Raw genomic sequence first — 21352 nt, 5'->3', positions numbered from 1 at the left:
TTAAAGTCTTAAAAAACGTTGAGTAAGAGAGAACAATTATTCTGCCTATTACAGCCAATGCTATTAACACAGTTACATAGTCAAATTTATAAGACTTTTTGTTTGTTTTTACAAACATACAACTTTTTATTTCTTCTGTTAATATGTTACACATACATGAAAAAACTGAAATCTTACCTCTGAGGTGTATTTCCTTTGCATGTTGGCAACTGTTCTTCCAGATTATGTCATAAAAATTTCAACTGGTTTGCAATAAAAATGCAACTGAAGCCAATTTCATAATTTAACGTTGCAAAGAAAATACACTATAATCTTTTGCTTTCTGTAAATTTTTCCGGTTCTTTTGAATTTCAGTTTACACAAATGCTTCTTTACTGATTTGATTCCTTTTAATAGTATGCATTACTGTCTTTTGACATGATTGTAATATTTTACATCTTTTCTGAACTCTTGAAACTCCTGCCTTCCTTCTGATATAGTAAAAATCGGCACATACTGATGAAATGAATACTTTTGCATTTTTCATTAGCTTTTAGAAAAAGTATTTTATTTCTTTTTTAAATCTATTGCGCTCTACTTTTAAGATTTTTCTCTTTTCATTTTTTATTTGACCGATGATCGTCATCCTTATTTGCAGGCTTATAATTAGTGGAGTCCTTTACAATACAACAGTTTCTTAACACAAACAAATTCTAGTTCAGATACCTTTACCAAGTCCTTTCTGTTTAGTAAATACCTACATATATACTTTCATTTGTCATCACTGAATGCACCATTTTGCATATTTAAACTCCATATTTAAATTAATTTTCAAATAAAAGTGCAGATCAATGCCTCCATAATGTTGTTAAACTAGTCAGAGCAGCTGCTTATGCAAATTTAAAAGATTTACTCTAAAAGGATTTCTGTTTCTCTTGTTACATTTTTATGCAATGCTCAGTTTATTATAAACTCACACCACAGCCTTAGATTTCATACTTCTATATCAAAGTTAAAGGCTGGTACACACACATACACTTTTGCCAGCTTTGGTTTCAATGCCTTTCTGCCTATGCTGTTATTAACTTTTTTATTCAAATCTTATACCTCAAAATTTTCAACATGATGCTCCTTAAATCTAGTTCAACAGAAACAGTATGAGCTGATAAATTATATCACTGAAAGTGTGCTTTATATTGACTAACATCTCTTCTGAAATTTTTTGATTCACAATTTTTTTTTACTTTGTCCCACCCACCAAATCAGATGTATTTTGTATGCCACATTTTCATTTTCTTCCAAGTCTTCACATAACTCTGGCCTCTGTCGGGATGGGTTTTTCTTTGTTTGCTATTCATCACTTTTTTATACATCTCAATGCTTGGTACAAATGATTTGTGGTTTAGATATCAGGATGAAATGTCTACTACCAGTACCGTTTCTGCTGCTTTCACTTGATACCGCCCTATTACACTACTGAGATTTTAACTAATTTATGTCATAATGCAAGAATTCTTGACTATTACTCCTGTGACCCTAATACTTTATAATGGTTACTTCTCCGCCACAATTCAGAGTTAAATAGTTGTAGATTATGCAATCATGTTGAAATAACACTGCATCTGTTGTCGACTCTGTTCTCTTCATGTTCGGATGATACTTCTCTTGTTCTTTAGTGATCATATATGAAATTATGTATTACGTTTATTCCTGGAACAGCTGTAAAACTCTGGTCTTCTTGTTATGTTCTTCAATTTCTTCAGGTGCCATCCAATTCATTCCTCTCAACATTTTACCATTACAGACCCGTTAGTTCTCTGCTACGACCCAGAAGCCACATTGTTATAGAGTATGCAACCATGTTGAAGTACCTGTATTCAATGTTCTGCATTTCATTAAACAATTTCTTCGATAATTTGCTTTCCTTTTAACTTCAAACTCTTCTTCTATAATCTCTGGAACGTTCCACAGGAATTCAATTTAGCTTGTACATGCTAGCACACTTTAACAACTGCTTTTAGAAAATGATATTAGTCTCTAAACAATATTTGCTGTCTCAGTTTTCTGTAAGTGTTCACACAATAGTCATTTATTATTGAAGGATTTTGAATATGTATTTATTTGATCTGTGTATTTTTCTATCCATTATTTCCAATAAAAACCATTCTAATCTTGAGGATTATGTTATTTGCAAGTACAATCAACACATTTTATGGTAAGCATAGGAATTCTGTCATTCTCTTTGTATCGTTGTCGTTGCATGGAAATGGTTCCTGGTTAATTGCACTCTGACTAGTCTTAAACAGATTTAAATTAATTTATCAACAAATTCAATATAAATTTTTGCTCAAATTTCTGTAATATTTTTTTGTAAAAATCTCTACGTGAACCACACAATTTAATTGATACACGAATGAGCAAACTATTGTACAGAAATATCAATAAGCCAGAATTTCTGTGTAACAACAAACTAATTGCTCAGTTATTATCGAAACTAAGGCAGAAATATTAACTAAGGAACATGCTTCACACTTAAATCTGTTGTCAATTTTTGTACAAATGAATGGCCACACAGAATACTGAGATGACATACAATTATAAACATTCCTGATTTACTAGAATATTTTACTGAGACGGAATCACCAACACAAAGAAATTTAATGCTTCCAATTATACCAATCGTTCAAAGAATGTTGAACCATTGTCTGGCTCAGCAACCTACGGCAAAATAGAACTTTTTTCATCATCTTCTGCATTACAGAATGACTCATGAACATTCCCATATCTTGAGATATTTCTCTCAACTTTCATTCTTTACACTCAAAATATCTGCTATTATGTCTTCTATGTGGCTTTTTATTTGAATTCATTTTATCGGTGCATTTCCTGATATCATGTGAGCCTCATGTTGTTATCCAGAACACTGGATGCACAGATATCTTGGAATTTCTTGATTCGTATACTGCATATTTCGTATGACTATAATATTGTTTCATCCTGTAAGTAGTTGTGGTATTTTTCCTGTATTTCTCACTGTTTAATCAACATCTCTCACACACAGAACAGCTTAAAAATTTGAGCATGTACTGAAGAATGAACTCTTCAGTTTTTTTAAATACTACAGAAAAATGAAAAGAAATACTTTTCCTTTGCTATAACACACACAAATAAAATCAAGTTACAATAATCACAGCCACCAATAGTTTCACGCATAAATACTGTGTTTGCTCTTGAAAGTAATGCGAGTGAAAATAAATTGATCCCAGGTCTTTCCTACTGCTAAAAATATTTAAATATTTTGTAAAATCTGTCAACACTTCTTCACACCTTGCATTAGAAAAATATAATAGTTTGATCAGACTTTTCAATACATATGCAACTAAGCTATATAATAACTTTGAAATATCTAACGCGAGAAGTTAACCTAATAACAGTGAAATGCATAATTTATGGTAACAATAACATGACTAACTCCATATGCAAATGAAAACTGCTCAGTATGATAGTGAAAAAGTATCAGACGTATATGTAGAATTTACAAAATAATCAGTCTTGATATACCAAAAACACTATCAAATTTACACCATGTAACACTTTCTATTCGAGGTATTTAACAATTTCTTTCCAGTTTAAAAAATACAAAACAGTTTATGATACAAATTCAACATTAAAACACCACATCAAATCGTTTCACAGTATTTACTGACTAGGGTTTGATTAACTTTTTGTGAAACATATCCCTGAGCTCATGGAATATGGTTTCCATTGCCTTAATGTAGTATACCTGAACTGTATTTACAAATCATATACATATATTAACACTTAGTTCTTACACCAACTAAGACCTGAATACTATAACACCCTGAATAGGATGATCTAAGTCTTTATTAACAATCTGCTATCTGTTTAAATTTTTGCGCTTCCTTTTATTTTCAAAAGACTTCATGAAATCATCAACAGTTTCAGCTTTCTGTATGACTGATTGATTCCTCGATCTACTTCTTTTACCTGAACTTTTTGAATGACTGTCTGAAGTGTGACACCTCTTTTTCCTTGAACTTTTGTGTGTTTTTGTTTCACTAACTGTGTTTTCATCTTCAACAGATAAATCCAAAATACTATGCTTTGTTGTACTGTATCCTTCTCTTGAAGATAAATAGTCAGCTTCACATTTAGGAACTATGTATCTGTTGCTCTCTACAGCCCTCTCTGCATCAGGAGTTCGTTCACTATTCCTCTGGTCCAATAAAACAGAACTTTTGTCGTCTTCTTTCTTCATTGCAGAATAACTGATGTATGTTCCACTCTCTTCAGGTATTTCTTTCAACTGTGCAGGAGTTTTGAACTGTCGTCCTGAATACTCATAATTTACTTGAGAAGAACTGACACTTACAGCTCCGGTAGTATATTCAGATTGATATGACTGAGAATACCTTGGATCTTGACAGGGATTTAACACTTGTCGGTAAGCATATGGAGCTACACTTCTGTGCGAACTATGTTCTACTACAGATGGAGGAACCACACCACGTACATAATGATGCATTATATCTCTTGGAGGTTTTTTGTCTGGCACATCAACAACAATCTCTTGAGGGGGATAGTCTGCAGGAAGCACATTATAGTTTTCAATACGATAAAATTTATTGTTTCCTGGGTATTTGATATATTTTGCAAAACTGTGAACTTTTTCTAGCTCAGCAATACTCATCATTGGTTTTCTGGGATATGATGGAAAACCATCCAATTTTTTGGATTCTTCATGTTCCTCTTTTATTTTTGTTTCTGCTTGAACACGGGCCATAGTTAACCTCTTTTTCAAAGGCAGAGATGAATCTATGTCAGTTTTACATTTTGATTCATATTCATCATTAGGTTTTTCACATTTAACAGATTTGTCTGCTATCAGCGATTCTTCAATTTTTCTCAGCAGCTCCTGGTCCTCTGCTTTCAACTTCTCCATTTCCCTAACCGTATCTGAACTAGTGTATTGTAAAGGACTCTCATAACAATTTAAGCCTGCATTATAATTAGATAAACGTAAGTAGTAATTACTGTAACATTCACTACAGGCACATTCAGGATAGGCTGGCAAAAACTTACTCATTTGAACAGGTGCCGGATAGGTATAAGGATACATTCCCTGCATAGACAGATTTGTATATGTTAACTTACCACGTGAATTGTTATTTTCCACAAACATACCTCTTTGAGATGGTTTTGGCAGTTCCTTTACAGGTTGTTCTGATACTTTACAAGAATCAGATTCAACACCTGGAAGGCACTCTGCCAATTCTGTATTATATTCAGAAACAGTAACCGTAACACTCTGATACTGGGTGTCTTCAACGCAGTTTTCTTTGATCGGTTCAACACAGTGTTCTTTAACTGTCTCAACACAGTGTTCTTTAACAGTCTCAACACAGTGTTCTCTAACTGTCTCAGTGTTTTCCAAGCTTCTGGGAAGAGCTTTTTCAGTTGATGATTTTTGAAGAGTTGCTACATCTTCTTCTCTTAGTTCAGGAACTTCTATTCTTTCAGCACAAGGCTGGGTCCTCGTCTCAACATTCACGACAGGTGTATAATTGTCAATGGTCTGAATCTGAGATTCTTCACTGGATGTACTACTAGCAGAACTCAGAGGTGTGGAATTAGCAGTGATGTGTGGCTGAGAAGGTGCTTCCCTAATACTACTAATTTCACAAGCATTACTCTTACTATTAGGGAATGAATCATCTGCTGTTGCACTTTGACGTGTATCATTTTCAATACCATTACATGAAGTATCATTTTCTATACCATTACATAAAGTATCATTTTCTATACCATTACATAAAGTATCATTTTCAATACCATTATGAGAAGTATCATTTTCAATACCATTATGAGAAGTACCATTTTCAATACGGTTACATGAAGTCTCATTTTCAATACCATTACGTGAAGCATCATTTTCAATATTGTTACACGAAGTATCATTCTCAATACCATTACGTGAAGTATCACTTTCAATATCATTACGTGAAGTATCACTTTCAATATCATTACGTGATGGAGATTCTGCCAATTCTTTATCTTTCACAGTCACACTGACGGAACCAGTGGAAGAAATTACTGCAGTTGGTATGACCTTCCCTCCTGCGCGAAGCCTATTTTTGTCAACATCGTCGCTCTGTGGTCGAGAATTTTGACATTCGTAATAGTTTTCAGTTTCTTCATCTGTTGAACCCCCATCTCCTTCCATAATCTTTTTGCTTGGTTCTTCTGTTTGTACATTCACAAATGCTGCCTTTGTTGCTGACGAAACTCCACGCAAAATGCATTCTTGTTTCTCCTGTGAAAAATCCTCTTTCGCATTGAAGAAATTGTTCATCACGTTATTTAAATAAGATGACTCAAATGGATCCAGAGTTTCTCCATCTGAGGAATCATGACTTACATGGGGAGAGGAAGAGAGAGTCATATTGTGTTCAGGCAGATCGCCTAACAGTTCTATTACAAATGCTTCATTTCCAGTATTAAACAAATTATTTCCATTATTAAACAAATTATTTCCAGTATTAAACAAATTATTTCCAGTATTAAACAAATTATCTATGTTGTCCCGTCTAATAAATTCATCTGGCAAAACTTCATCATCTTCTTCACCATCACATTTAACACCACCCCGTGATGCGAGATCTGACAACATCTGTTCATCAGCATCAATGTCCATTGGAGCTTCATTGTAGAGAGTGACTCCTGGAGTACAAACATCAGTTGGCAAAGGAACCTCATTTTTTACAGAAGAGTCACAAACATATGAAACTGTATCTGGTACTTGTGAATTAGCAGTTTGACTTGACACCAAAACAGGGTCCCTAACAACCTTTGGCAATACAATATCAGTATTTGTAACTTCTGTATGTTTGGTTGCTAATGCTTCATTTTCTGTAGTCACTGGAACCAACTGACTAGATCCTACAGATACATCTGGAAGCTGGATATGTGCTGTCACATCGACTGGCGGACTACTGCTGCTACTTGGTTGTACTACATCTGCCATATCAACAACCTTAACAATAACCCTACGCTGAGTTTCAAAAGCCTCCTCTGATCCAGCACTGTTAACAATATGCACCTGATTCATAGGACTTCGTTCATTTTCTGAGGACACTTTCTTGATTTTGTCTTTGGGCACTGATAAAATAGAAGTTTCATTTGAACTAGCACTATTTACAAGGTCAACCTGGTTCAATGGTTCATTTATTTGTACTATGCTGTCATCTTTTGTTACTGCTAATGAATTTTGCTTGACACTCAATGTTGTTCCTACACAAACACTCTCTTTCTGCAGAGCATCTGTATTTTCAAAACCCTCTTTCTTTCCACTGTCAATTTCTTTAACATTGCTGACACTAGTTTCTACTTTAACTTCAACAGTTTCTTTTAAGAGCTGTTTCTCAATCTCTTTATCTGTACCTAATAAATTGTCACATTCATTTGTTTTTATATCTCCCACTGGCACAGGACAAACATTGGAATTCTCTTTTAGTATTTTTTTCTTTTTAGTCTTTTTTGCCTTATCCCCTTTGCAAAGTTTTTTCAGAAGAGAAATATTACTTGCAACACTACTGCCTAGTAACATTTCACCAAACCCCACAATTATTTTCTTTTTTAGTTTTTTCTTTTTCATTTTTTCAGGATTTTCTTCACTTGTAACCTTTTTGTCATCTTTTTTCTTCTTAACTTTCTTTTTAACAGACTTGTCTTTAATTTTCTTCTTTTTGACTACTTGTTCCATGTTTTGTTTTTCTACTTCTAAATCTTTCAGCTGACTGTTGTTCTCCAATGCAGAACCCACATTGCATATACTTGACCATATGTCATTTATTAAGCTGCCACTTCCTCCACCAATCTGAAATGCACACAAAAAGCAGATTGAGAATTAACTGATCACATGACTCACCACACACTTTTCAATATGTTCAAACTTACGTCCTTTTCATCAAGACCCGTAGGTGAGTTGGCACGACCATCCGCATAGAATACAGGTTTGTCAATACTTAAAGCTAATGCCTGTGAGAACCCAGGTTGCTGTGACTCTCTGCAAGTTTTCAGGAAAGCCTGAAACAGCATTCAGTAAAATTTGCAGAAACAAATAAATATGCAACAAGTCTTGCTGACTTCACCACTTCTTGTTCTCAAACATGTGTTTCAAATTGTCACAACAACAATACTCAGGGAACTTAACTTTGCAGAACAATATACCAACATTACACTGCAATCAATTCCAAGGAATTCTGGTGCTATGAATTTTCGGAAGAGCCTGCTGTAATGAAATATGCTGTGAGTATTTATGTTACATGGACGACCACCAGCTTGCCTTTTGAGTATAAATGACACAAAAAGTTAAATTCTGAAATGCACTAGCAGATAAACTAAACAGTATAAGAGAGCCTACTGTTGAGATATGATGTCAGAATACAAAGCAAAGGACAACAACCTACATATATACAAGTAACTATGCATTAGCAAATGCAGTGTGCTGTTTGTATAAAACCAGTTCCTTTACCATTACATGTTTGGCTTTCACATTTCATACAGCAAGGTCATTAGAGACATACTCACATTTGCTCAGATCTGACAAATAGTGTCGAAGAAATTGTTTAGTCAAGGCACTGAGTCACTTGAACAGACACAAAGAAACCACTGAAACCACTGAAATGTAAATAATGATTGTCTTGCAAATTTTACCAGTTTATAAGGCATCTATAAATCACTTTGAAACAGCACTATTTCATTCTTTGTGGAAAAAAGGAATGCGTACAAGGCCTAATGATACATCGTAATTAAATAATGCACAGAATACAATTTAATTCTGTATCACAGCAAGTTAGCACAGGACAGTACAACTCCTGCAAAGAAATCAGCAACTGCGCAGAAATGAGGTAGCTAGACTTTTATGCTTGAGTCCTGAAAATATTTATAATGAGCAGTCAAATGAAAACATGTCAGATGGAAAAAAGGTAAACTGTTTATTATTTCAAAAGTAATCACCATAATTGTTAATACACATATCTCACTGCGAGGTAAGGCAATCAATACCTTCATGGAAAAATATCAGAGGTTGCCTACAGTACCATGTTGTACCCATCCGGGCATGTCTTCATCCAAAGGAAATCAATGGGCACAAATGTCTTTCTTCAGGGCTCCAAAAATAAGGGTATCACATGGGGAAGATTGGAATTGTGTGGAGGATACATAAGGGCTTCCCTGTGAAACTTCTGCAGCATATTCAAATCAATCTCGGCAACACATGGGCAGGTTCATCTTGTCTCACAGTGGGATAATTGACTTAACTGTTATGGAGATTACTTCTGAAATAATAAACAGTTTACTTACTTTTTTCCAAGCCTTATTTCCACATGACTGCCCCTTATATCATCTGGAAAAGAATAATAAAATGGAAAAAATAAATAAATAAACAAACAAATAAAAATTAAATATCAGCAATGATTTCCTCCTTCGAAGTAAAACTAAATAAATAAATTCACCATCTCCTACACTTTACAGTGAACATCTCTTTAAAAATTGTTGATGCAACGTTTCAAGATATTGCAAAAGCAACATAAATACTTTAAGGAAATAAAAAAAAAATTACACAGAAGTGTCACATGTACCAGGATATCAGAAAGAGTAGAACACTGTAAATAAAACAGAATGCTACAAAAACCACTTTACAGAAACTTTTGTGTGTTATATCGGAAATTTCAACAGTATTTGCCTCAGTTACCAATATTTTGAAATTCAAGAGAAAGGATAATAGTATACGGGTGGGGAGAGAGATTAATGTCCTCTGGCGAAGTGTTAGGTACTATAATGCCAACAGGCACAGTGTCAGGAGCTTGTGGGGCAGGGAGGTGGGGAGAAAAGGGAGTGAAAAGGAGAGGAGTGGTGGGAAATGTGCATTGGTAGAGGGCAGCAAACAAAGAGAGTGGGAGATGAGAATGAGGAGGAGGTGATAGGACAGAGAGGATGGAAACTGTTGGGTAGAGGATATGGCAACAGTATGTATGTTACCATAGGTTCAAAATGGTTCAAATGGCTCTGAGCACTATGGGACTTAACATCTGCGGTCATCAGTCCCCTAGAACTTAGAACTACTTCAACCTAACTAACCTAAGGAAATCACACACATCCATGCCCGAGGCAGGATTCGAACCTGCGACCGTAGCAGTCACGCGGTTCCGGACTGCGCGCCTAGAACCGCGAGACCACCGCGGCCGGCTTACCATAGGTTGAGGCCGAGATAATAACGACAGTGGAGAACATGTTGTAAGGATATCTCCCATCTGTGCAGTTCAGAAAGCTGGTGGTGGAGGCTGGTTCGTTGATTTAAAAGGGGGGGGGGGGGGGGGGCAGCAAACTGTGAGGTCATCGGTCTCTTGTTCCCAGTAGAACAACTACCCAAGGGAAAGAAGAAAACAAACAAGACGTACAGCACAATAACAGGAGAAAGGAAGAACAAGAAGAACGACATGACAACAAACAGTACAAAGGACAAAACAGGACCAGAAAACCACAGAGACACGCACGAAACAGGGAGAAGGGATTAAAAACAAGAAAGTAGATTACCATGGCTAGCTGACAATGAGAAAAAAATGGAGACTCCATCCACTCTACAACACATTAAAACCTTCACTCTAAAAGACTGAGGGTGGAGGACACAGAGGAACAAAGGACACACACTAAAACTCAGATCAAATGATAAAACCCACCCTCACAAATAAAACTTAAAACTAAAGCTGCTGTTGAGGCATTGTTACCCAACACCGAAGGTATGGTGCTGCGAAAGTTAAAAGTCCACCGCGGAGCAGCTAAAAGTGGGCAGTCCAGAAAGAGGTGGACAACTGTCATTTGGGAGCCACAGCAACACTGAGATGGGTCATCGTGATGAAGGAGGTAACCATGTGTGAGCCACGTATGGCCAATGCGGAGCCAATGAAGGACAACTGATTCCCTGTGACAAGCCCGCAATTCCACACATTCGCAGTCTCCTTAACGACACGCAGTTTGTTGTGCATACTGTTATGCCATTCCAACTCCCAAAGCCGAAAAACCTTGTGGCGTAAGACAGAACGCAGGTCAGTTTCAGAGGTGCCCATCTCCAGGAGTGGTTTCCTCGAAGACTGTTTTGCCAGCCTGTCAGCGAGTTCGTTGCCTGGGATTCCGACGTGTCCTGGGGCCCACACAAATGCCACTGAACGACTGGACCATTCCAGGTAAGAGATAAGACTCCTGGATGTTTGCTACCAAAGGATGGTCGATAGCCTGTAAGCTGCTCAGGGAGTCACAACAGAGAAGAACCAACTCACCAGAAGAAGAACGGATTTACTAAAGTGCACGAGATACGGCCACACAAACTCTGCAGTGAATACATTGCAGCCAGCGGGCAAAGAATGCTGTTCAATATGGCCTCTGTGGACATAGGCAAAGCCAACATTACCATCAGCCATTGAGCCGTCGGTGTAAACAACTGCAGAGCCCCGGAACACGTCAAGAATTGAGAGGAAGTGACAGCGGAGAGCAGCAGGGTTAACGGACTCCTTAGGATCATGAAAAAGGTCCAGACGAAGCTTCGGCCGAGGTGTACACCGTGGAGGTGTACATGAACAGACCTCAAGCAGAGGTGGTAAAGGGAAGGACTCCAGTTCGGAGAGAAGGGATCGCACGTGAACCAGAATCGTGAGCCCTGACCTGGGTCACTGATGCGGGAGATGAACTGCCGCAGGTGGGAAAAGGTGACGGTAATTCGGATGCTCGGGAGAACTACGAATGTGCAAAACATAACAGGTGAGCAGTTGTGCACGTCGGATCCGCATGGAGGGACCCGGCCTCCACCAGGACACTGGTCACCGGACTTGTTCTAAAAGCTCCAGTTGCTAGGCGAACGTCACAGTGGTGCACTGGGTTGAGTAAACCCAACACTGAGGGCACCACCGAACTGTAAACCAGGCTCCCATTGTCAAGGAGGGATTGGACAAGGGCTCTGTAGAGCTGCAGCAGCATAGAGTGATCTGCACCCCAGTTGGTGTTGCTTAGGCAGCAGAGGTGTTGCCAGCACTCCTGCTTAAGCTGACAAAGGTGAGGTAGCCAATTAAACCGGGCATCGAAAACCAGTCCTAAGAATCGATACGTCTCCACAATAGTGAGTGGATCTTCATTAAGATAAAGTTCAGGTTCCGAATGAATGGTACGATGCCGACAGAAGTGCATGACACACAACTTCGCAGCTGAAAATTGGAAGCCGTGGGCTACAGCCCATGCCTGCACCTTGTGAATGGTTCCCTGAAGGCGCCGCTCAGCAACACCAGTACTGGAGGAGCAATACAAAATGCAGAAGTCATCTGCATACAGGGAATGAGAGACTGACGGCCCTATAGCTGCTGCTATGTCGTTAATGCCCATCAATAATAGAGATACACGCAATATGGAGCCCTACAGAATGCCATTCTCCTGAATACTGGGGGAACTATGGGAGGCACCGACATGGAGAGTACAGAGCGACAGGAAGTTGTGGATAAAAATTGGGAGCGGTCCCTGGAGATCCCACTCATACAACGTGGTAAGCAAATGATGTCGCCAGGTCGTGTTGTATGCTTTACATAAGTCAAAAAAGACGGCAACCAGGTGTTCGCGTCTGGAAAAGGCGTTCGGATGGCAGACTCAAGGGATACAAGATTATCAGTGGTAGAGCGACCCTGCCGAAAGCCGCCCAGACATGGAGCCAGTAGAATGTGTGACTCCAGGACCCAACCCAACTACCGACACAGCATACATTCGAGCAGCTTACAGAGAACATCAGTGAGGCTGATGGACCAATAGCTATCCACATGTAGTGGATTTTTACCGGGTTTTAGCACCGGAATGATGGTGCTCTCCCACCATTGTGATGGAAAGACACCATCGCACCAGATCTGGTTGAAGATGCAAAGGAAATGTCGCTTGTAGTCAGATGAGAGATGTTTAATCATCTGTCTGTGGATCCGATCCGGCCCAAGAGCTGTGTTGGGGCATGTGCAAGAGTGCTGAGGAGCTTCCACTCTGTAAAAGGGGGGATTATAGGGTTCACTGTGGTGTGTAGTGAACGAGAGGACTTCCCTTTCCATCTGCCGTGTGAGGGTGCGAAAGAGTGGGGTGGGGGGTAGTTCTCCGAAGCAGAGGCTAGAGCATAGTGGTCAGCAAAGTGCTCGGCAATCGCGTTTGCATCAGCAGAAAACACCCCATTGATGTTAATGCCAGGGACACCTGTTGGGTTCTGATACCCAAAAAGATGTCTGATTTCTGTCTAGACTTGGGAAGGTGACGTACGGCACACAATGGTTGACACCCACCTCTCGCAACACTCCTGTTTCCATCATTTTATAAGCAGGTGAACGCGGGCACGGAGCCACTTAAAGGCTATTAGGTGCTCTAGGGAAGGATGCCACTTATGTTTCTGTAGAGCTCGCCGACGTTCTTTAATTGCCTCAGCAACTTCCGCCGACCACCAAGGGACTGTCTCCCGCCGGGGGCACCTCAGAGAACGAGGGATCGCGTTTTCTGCTGCAGAAATTATCAATGTAGTGACCTGCTCAATCACATCATCAATGGCACCACAAGGGGTGATTCAACGGTGACAGGAGAGGTGAAGGCTACCCAGTCTACATTGTTTAAAGCCCATCTGGGTAGGTGCCCGTGGAAACGATGCCAAGGGAGGGACAGGAAGATGGGGAAGTGGTCACTACCACACAGGTTGTCATGTGCTCTCCAGTGGATAGATGGGAAAAGTCCTGGGCTGAAAATCGATAAATCAATGGCCGAATAGCTACCATGAGCCACACTGAAATGTGTGGCGGCCCCACTATTTAAGAGGCAGAGGCTGGGTTGGGACAGTGAATTTTCGACATCTCTGCCACAGCCAGTAAGCATGGTGCTACCCCACAAGGGGTTATGGGCGTTAAAATCTTCCAAAAGTGCGAAAGGTTTAGGGAGCTGATCAATCAGTGCAGCCAATACGTTCAGGGGTACCGCACCATCTGGAGGGAGATATACGTTGCCCAGTTATTACCTGCATCGTCCATGTTCTGACAGCCACAACTTCAAGAGGAGTTCAAAGGGGCACAGGTTCACTACATACCGAGTTCAGGACATAAACGCGAACTCCTCCTGACACTCTATTATATTCGCTATGGTTCTTGTAATATCCCCTGTAGCCGTGAATGGCAGGTGTCTGCATTGCTGGAAACCAGGTTGCCTGGAGGGCAATGCAGAAAGCAGGTGTAAAGCTTAACAGTTGCCGTAGCTCAGCCAAGTGGTGGAAAAAACCGCTGCAATTCCACTGGAGGATGACATGATCGTGACACTGTGAGGGCATGAAACACTCAATGAGGCAGTTTATGCCTCAGGGTCAACTGCTGCCACCAACTTATTTCCTGAGCAGACTTTATTCATTGTGTCTGAGGTTTTGGCGAGATCTAGGCCCTCAGCTGATGCTAGAATCTTCACTTCATCCTCAGACACAGAGCTTGTAGGCATCGGTGGTGTGGGTGCAACCGCAATTCCCTTGGTCTTGTGGGTCTTCTTTCTGGATTTCTCTCGCTGATCCTTGCGAGTTTCTCTGGCTGGGACGGCTTCACTGATTCAGTCTCTGGGATGGAGGGTGATCATGAAGCTGTATGACCAGCTGCTTTTGGACACTTCAGCCACTGGCAGGTGTCAGCTTTCCCACCAGCAGAAACCTGGGAAGGGAGTGACCCAAGGGACTGCTTCCTAGTGAGAGGAGCCGAAGAAGACTTACGCTGCTCTCGCTGAGAAGTGGGGACTGGTGACCCCACGGTGGGGGGACAGCGCTCCAGAGGTAGGTGGTGCAGGAGCAACAGGGAGGGAAGTGCCCCCCGCCATCAAGGGGGCAGGTGTAGTCTTCTGGCTCTGAGAGCCGACTGGAACTCACGGAAATGATGGGGCTACGACTGTTCTTGTAGCGGCGGCATAAGAGGAGGTCACAGCCACAGGATATAGGCGCTCAAATTTCCTCTTAGCCTCAGTGCAGGTCAGTCGGTCCAGGGTATTTTATTCCACGATTTTACTTTCTCACTGTAAAATCCTGCAGTCTGATGAGCAAGGGGAATGATGCTCTCCACAGTTGACACAGATGGGAGGAGGGTCACATGGAGTGTTGGGACGGGACGGACGTCCACAATCTCGACATGTGATGCTGGAAGTACAGCGGGAAGGCATATGGCCGAACTTTCAGCACTTAAAGCATCACGGCAGTAGACTGTCACTATGACCTTCTTGGGTAATGTGCCACCCTCGAAGGCCAAGATGAAGGCACCAGTGGCAAGCTGATTATCCCTCGCACCCTGATGGATGTGCAAGACTAAATGAACTCCTTGGCGCTCTAAGTTGGCACGCAGCTCATCGTCAGACTACTAAAGAAGGTCCCTGTGGAATATAATACCCTGGACCATATTTGAGCTCTTATGAGGCGTGATGGTATCAGGAACATTCTCCAGCATGTCACAAGCGAGTAATGCCCGTGACTGGGCAGAGGATGCCGTTTTTATCAAGATTGACCCTGACCGCATTTTGGACAAGCCCTCCACCTCCCCAAACTTGTCCTCTACATGCTCTACAAAAAACTGAGGCTTCATCGAGACAAATGAGTCCCCATCAGCTCTCCTACATACAAGGTACCAGGGCAAATAAGGTTTGTTGCCATCCTTAGCCTGGCGTGCCTCCCATGGTGTGGCCAGGGAGGGGAACGATTTAGGATCATACTTCCTTGCATTGTACTGAGACTTTGAACGCTTAGAGACTGCTGGAGTTTGATCATCAGCAAGTGATGACGTGGTACGCTTCATCGCGCATCGTCTGCCCTGATGCCACCCACTCCAACCAGCGGCCCTCCCCATGGGTGCCACCAAGCAGCAGCAAAGGTCACATGGCAGGACAGTCATTGCCGGGAGTCCCAATGCCCCAGGATGAGGGGCATCTACTCCTTGGCACCTGTGGGGAGTTAACGGTGCAGGCATCAGCAGAGCGATCCCTGCGTAGTCAGGGGGCTACGACCAACAGAGTCCATGGCAGTCCCACCAACAGACTGGCTACTGTGATGGATATAAGGTGCAAAGAATTCCATGGTCATTGTCGGCACAGAAAACGACACTGCATAGTGGGTGGAGGAAAACGCATACAAAAAGGCATCCTCATCAAGAGATGGAGGATGAACAGGACTGCAATGCCTTGGTGAGAAAGTGGGCTAAAGATCTCAATGCAGACGATGCACCATGCAAGGCATGGGTACACATCTACTTTTTATTGATCTTAAATAAACTTTCAATACAGTTGACAGAAGAAAACTTCAGAAAATCATGGCAGAAGATAACATAATGTCACCCATCATAAAAGCAATTCAGAAGATTTACAGTCTAATATATTCAGCTGTTGTCCGAATCTGTCTACAATCTTATTTAGGATGTAAACGTTCTGAATTGCTTTCATAATATTTGACAGTGCATTATCTTCTGCTTCTGAAGTTTTCTTGTGTCAACAGTATTGAAAATTTACTTACGATCAAAAAAGGTAGGTGTCTATTGATACTGGATTCTTTATTTTATTCTCAGCTAGCATCCCCGAGTCTGAAGTAGCTATGTGCACACGATTTTCCTTTCTGCAACCTACGTTGAAGTAAATTTTTTGTGTTGAGTAAGCTCATTTCTCTACAGTTACTGCTGTCTCTGACATCACTGTTTTTTATGGATTGGGATAACAAATGCTCTCTGACATCTTCATGATGGAGTTTCTCCTTTTCTGATTCTGTTCATAAAGCTGAGCAACTTTTACTTGAATCTGGAGTCACCGAGTTTAAGCAATTCCCTATTAATGCCATTCTCAGGGAATCTGTTATTTTTAGTGGATTTCAGCACAGATTCTAACCATTTACAGTGGATTACATCTACTGTGCTAGTTGTTGAAACAGGAGTAACTGTGGCATCTCAAGCATTCAGAACCTGAAAATACCTATGTCAGGAGGAAAAGGTTCTCACAGGGTGGGGATAAACTGTACACGAAGATGAAGGAAAATGAAAATTACTCCAGATTTTACACTAGTAGCACTAAGTAATGAACCTGAAGCAATTATAAAATGTAAAAGCCAAAATTTAAATTTCAGAACTGCAGAAAATCCCTGGGTTAGAGATGAGAGACAAAAATTGAAAAGAATGGTGCAAACAGAAGACAAAAGGGCTTTTCAAAATAATTTTAACCCCTCAAGCCAGGAGCCCGAGTACATACTCGCGCGCTGCGAATGTCCGCACTGGCGGCATCCCGACCACATACTCGCCAGTTGCAGTCTCTGAGGTAAAACTGTATTGCTCTGTCATCTGTTGACGACAGCCGATACTACTTCATCAGCTAACTACAGACGTATCTGTGCTGCGCTGCTTCAAAGATCTTTGTTACGAAGTGAGGCGATCGGGAGAAATAACGTGTTGTATCTTACAGTCCGAGCGACATTCTCGAACGCAAAATGATGCAGCCAAACATTTCACGTGATCTTACTTCAGAGCAAATTCTCACAATGGCTGACATCGAAAAAAGTGTCCAAGGAATAGAAAAGCAACTGAAATCACTCAAAAGTGGAAAGTCCACTGGATCTGGTGGGATACCAATTCGATTCTACACAGAGTACGCGAAAGGACTTGCTCCCCTTCTAACAGCCGTGTACCGCAAGTCTCTAGAGGAACGGAAGGTTCCAAATGATTGGAAAAGAGCACAGGTAGTACCAGTTTTCAAGAAGGGTCGTCGAGCAAATGCGCAAAACTATAGGCCTATATCTCTGACATCGATCTGTTGTAAAATTTTAGAACATGTTTTTTGCTCGCGTATCATGTCATTTCTGGAAACCTAGAATCTACTCTGTAGGAATCAACATGGATTCCAGAAACAGCAATCGTGTTAGACCCAACTCGCTTTATTTGTTCAAGAGACCCAGAAAATATTAGATACAGGCTCTCAGGTAGATGCCATTTTCCTTCCGGAAAGCGTTAGATACAGTTCCACACTGTCGGCTGATAAACAAAGTAAGAGCCTACGGAATATCAGACCAGCTGTGTGGCTGGATTGAAGACTTTTTAGCAAACAGAACACAGCATGTTGTTCTCAATGGAGAGGCGTCTACAGACGTTTAAGTAACCTCTGGCGTACCACAGGGGAGTGTTATGGGACCATTGCTTTTCACAATATATATAAATGACCTAGTAGATAGTGTCAGAAGTTCCATGCGGTTTTTGCGGATGATGCTGTAGTATACAGAGAAGTTGCAGCATTAGAAAATCGCAGCAAAATGCAGGAAGATCTGCAGCGGATAGGCACTTTGTGCAGGGAGTGGCAACTGACCCTTAATATAGACAAATGTAATGTACAGTGAATACATAGAAAGAAGGATCCTTTATTGTACGATTATATGATACTGGAACAAACACTGGTAGCAGTTACTTCTGTAAAATATCTGGGAGTATGCATAAAGAACGATTTGAAGTGGAATGATCATATAAAATTAATTGTTGGTAAGGCGGGTGCCAGGTTGAGATTCATTGGGAGAGTCCTTAGAAAATGTAGTCCATCAACAAAGGAGGTGGCTTACAAAACACCTGTTCGGCCTATACTTGAGTATTGCCCATCAGTGTGGGATCCATACCAGGTCGGGTTGACAGAGAAGATAGAGAAGATCCAAAGAAAAGTGGCGCGTTTTGTCACAGGGTTATTTGGTAAGTGTGATAGCGTTACGAAGATGCTTAGCAAACTCAAGTGGCAGACTCTGCAAGAGAGGCGCTCTGCATCGTGGTGTAGCTTGCTGTCCAGGTTTCGAGAGGGTGCGTTTCTGGATGAGGTATCGAATATATTGCTTCCCCCTACTTATACCTCCCGAGGAGATCACGAATATCAAATTAGAGAGATTCGAGTGCGCACAGAGGCTTTCCGGCAGTCGTTCTTCCCGCAAACCATATGCGAGTGGAACAGGAAAGGGAGGTAATGACAGTGGCATGTAAAGTGCCCTCTGCCACACACCGTTGGGTGGCTTGTGGAGTATAAATGTAGATGTAGAATTCTCAATTAACTGACGAATGGTTTAGATCAGGGGTGGGCAAACATTGCACGCGGCTCATGAGCGCACAGCGCTGCACGTGTGCTGCTCATGTGCAATCGTCGACCAGGGCAGTGGTGACAGCTGGCAGGTTGCGGCAGTGTAGTACCAGGCTAAGCTGCGGATGTTGATGTGAAGCGACCACTACATAGTGAATGTTGTATTTCAACAGCCGGAAAATGCAGAGTGAATCAAGGAAACTGAGAAGTGGAGCTTTGCTATCTTTTAAAAAGCAATGGGAGAATCATTTTTTCTTTGTGCAAAAACGTGAAAATTCGAAATGTTTAATATGTGACAGTATTCTCGCTGGTCAGCAGAAAAATGGTTCGGATAGCTCTGAGCACTATGGGACTTAACTGCTGAGGTTATCAGTCCCCTAGGACTTAGAACTACTTAAACCGAACTAACCTAAGGACATCACACACATCCATGCCCGAGGCAGGATTCGAACCTGCGACCGTAGTGGTCGCGCGGTTCCAGACTGTAGCGCTTAGAACCGCTCGGCCACCCCGTCGGCGGTCAGCAGAAGTTTAGTTTTGAACGCCATTATCATAAATATCACAAGTACGAGTACAATTTATTGTCAGATTCTGAGCAGATGGGGAAATTGACTGAGATTAAGAAGAGCGATCTGATTATACTAGATGAATCTGACGTAAGTTGCTGTGGTCACGAGAGATCTGCGCCTTTGTTTCGTCATGTCACTTATCTAACTGATTTAACATTTTATGGAGCACTGTTTTCAATTTTTGAGGACGACAACAATGATAGCCCAGCAGAACGTGCAAGTCATAAGACTGTGCTTAATATAGCGAGAGCTGGAAAACCATTTGCTGAAGGTGAGTTTATAAAGGAGTGCATCAATGACGCTGCTGATTTACTTTGCCCACTGAATGCAAATCAGTTTCGAGCTACCACTCTTTCTCGGCGGACTGTAAGTTGTCGTATAAGTGCCATGGCAGGTGACGTTTACCGTCAATTAAGGAGTGCAGTGCAGGAGTTTATTGCATTTTCCATCGCATTTGATGAGTTCACAGATATTTCAGACACCGTGCAATTAGTGATTTATGTCTGCGGCGTGGACACTGCTCTGCACACAACGGAAGATTTTTTTAGATATGATATCTTTTAAAAGCACGTCACCAGCGCGGACATCCTAAAGCCATTGAAGAAGCTGTCGATTGAGCTGGCTTAAACGGGGAACATTTGGTGTCAGTGACAACAGACGGAGCACCTGCAATGAAAGGGGAACAAATGGGATTTGTTGGATTACTAAGAAAAAAGCTACAGCATATAGAAGAATCATTGTACAGCATCCACTGCATTTTGCACCAAGAAGCACTCTGTGCAAAAGCAGCAAAACTGGGGGACGTCATAGAAGTGGTTATTTGTCCAGTTAATTATTTGAGATCCCACGGGCTTACAAATAGACAGTTTGACACATATGTATATTGGGGAAGAGTATGGTGACATACCATACGACAGTGAAGTCCGCTGGCTTAGCCGCGGTAATGTACTCAAAAGATTTTTTGAGCTGAGCCAATAAATCAGTTTTTAATGGACAAAGGAAGGCACGACACCAAGTTAGAAGATCCAGAGCGAGGGGAACACAAATAAATTTCAGGCTTCTGCTCATAACACAATTGCTGGAAATTCACGGGAAGAATGTCACTTCACCTCAATGTGGACGACCTTCAAAAAATCCTGCGCCTGAACGGCTCACAGCAAGGCATTTTATTGAGAAGACAGAGAAGAAGAGTAAGCCTACAGAGAGATGTGCACAGTCTGCTGCAAGAAGGCGAGGAAATTTAAGGAAACATCGTTCTGGCTCAAGGACTGTGGTGTAAGACTTTGTTTTGAAGATTGTTTCAAAATATACCACACTCAAAATTCATTTGAAGTGACAATGTATGTTTTAATCGTAATAAATATGTATTGATGCCAAGTCCTGAAATTTTCGTAACATTTGAACAAGTAATTCCTAGAGCAATTTCACTGAAACGCTGCATTCTGGGGCCAGCCAGCCATATAAACTACCGCCACCGCCAGTAGGCTAGGCACGCACCCGGAAACTACCGGCTTGAAGGGTTAACTTTCAGAGAATCCTTTCCAGTTTCAAATCTTCTCTCTGTCCCAATGATTGCTGTCAGCACATAATTAGTGCTGTGAACTTTCAACTGGGATTTTACAGCTGACAGTCAA

General features: G+C 41.2%; 1 protein-coding gene across 1 annotated transcript in view; it reads right to left on the bottom strand.

Moving 5' to 3' along the window:
* Positions 1-21352, bottom strand: part of LOC126260612 (uncharacterized) — a 469680-nt gene that overhangs the window by 78049 nt on the left and 370279 nt on the right. The window contains exons 10-11 of the mRNA XM_049957948.1: positions 7957-8085; positions 178-7876 (exon numbers count right to left, since the gene is read on the bottom strand). Of these exons, the coding sequence (XP_049813905.1) occupies positions 3878-7876; positions 7957-8085 (4128 nt within the window). The 3' untranslated portion in view covers positions 178-3877. The remainder of the gene's footprint in view (positions 1-177; positions 7877-7956; positions 8086-21352) is intronic.

This window comes from Schistocerca nitens, chromosome 5 (genome assembly GCF_023898315.1).
Source record: "Schistocerca nitens isolate TAMUIC-IGC-003100 chromosome 5, iqSchNite1.1, whole genome shotgun sequence".
NCBI classification, from domain to species: domain Eukaryota; kingdom Metazoa; phylum Arthropoda; class Insecta; order Orthoptera; family Acrididae; genus Schistocerca; species Schistocerca nitens.
The sequence above is the reverse complement of the archived record's forward strand: the minus strand, read 5'-3'. Positions and strand labels throughout refer to the sequence as shown.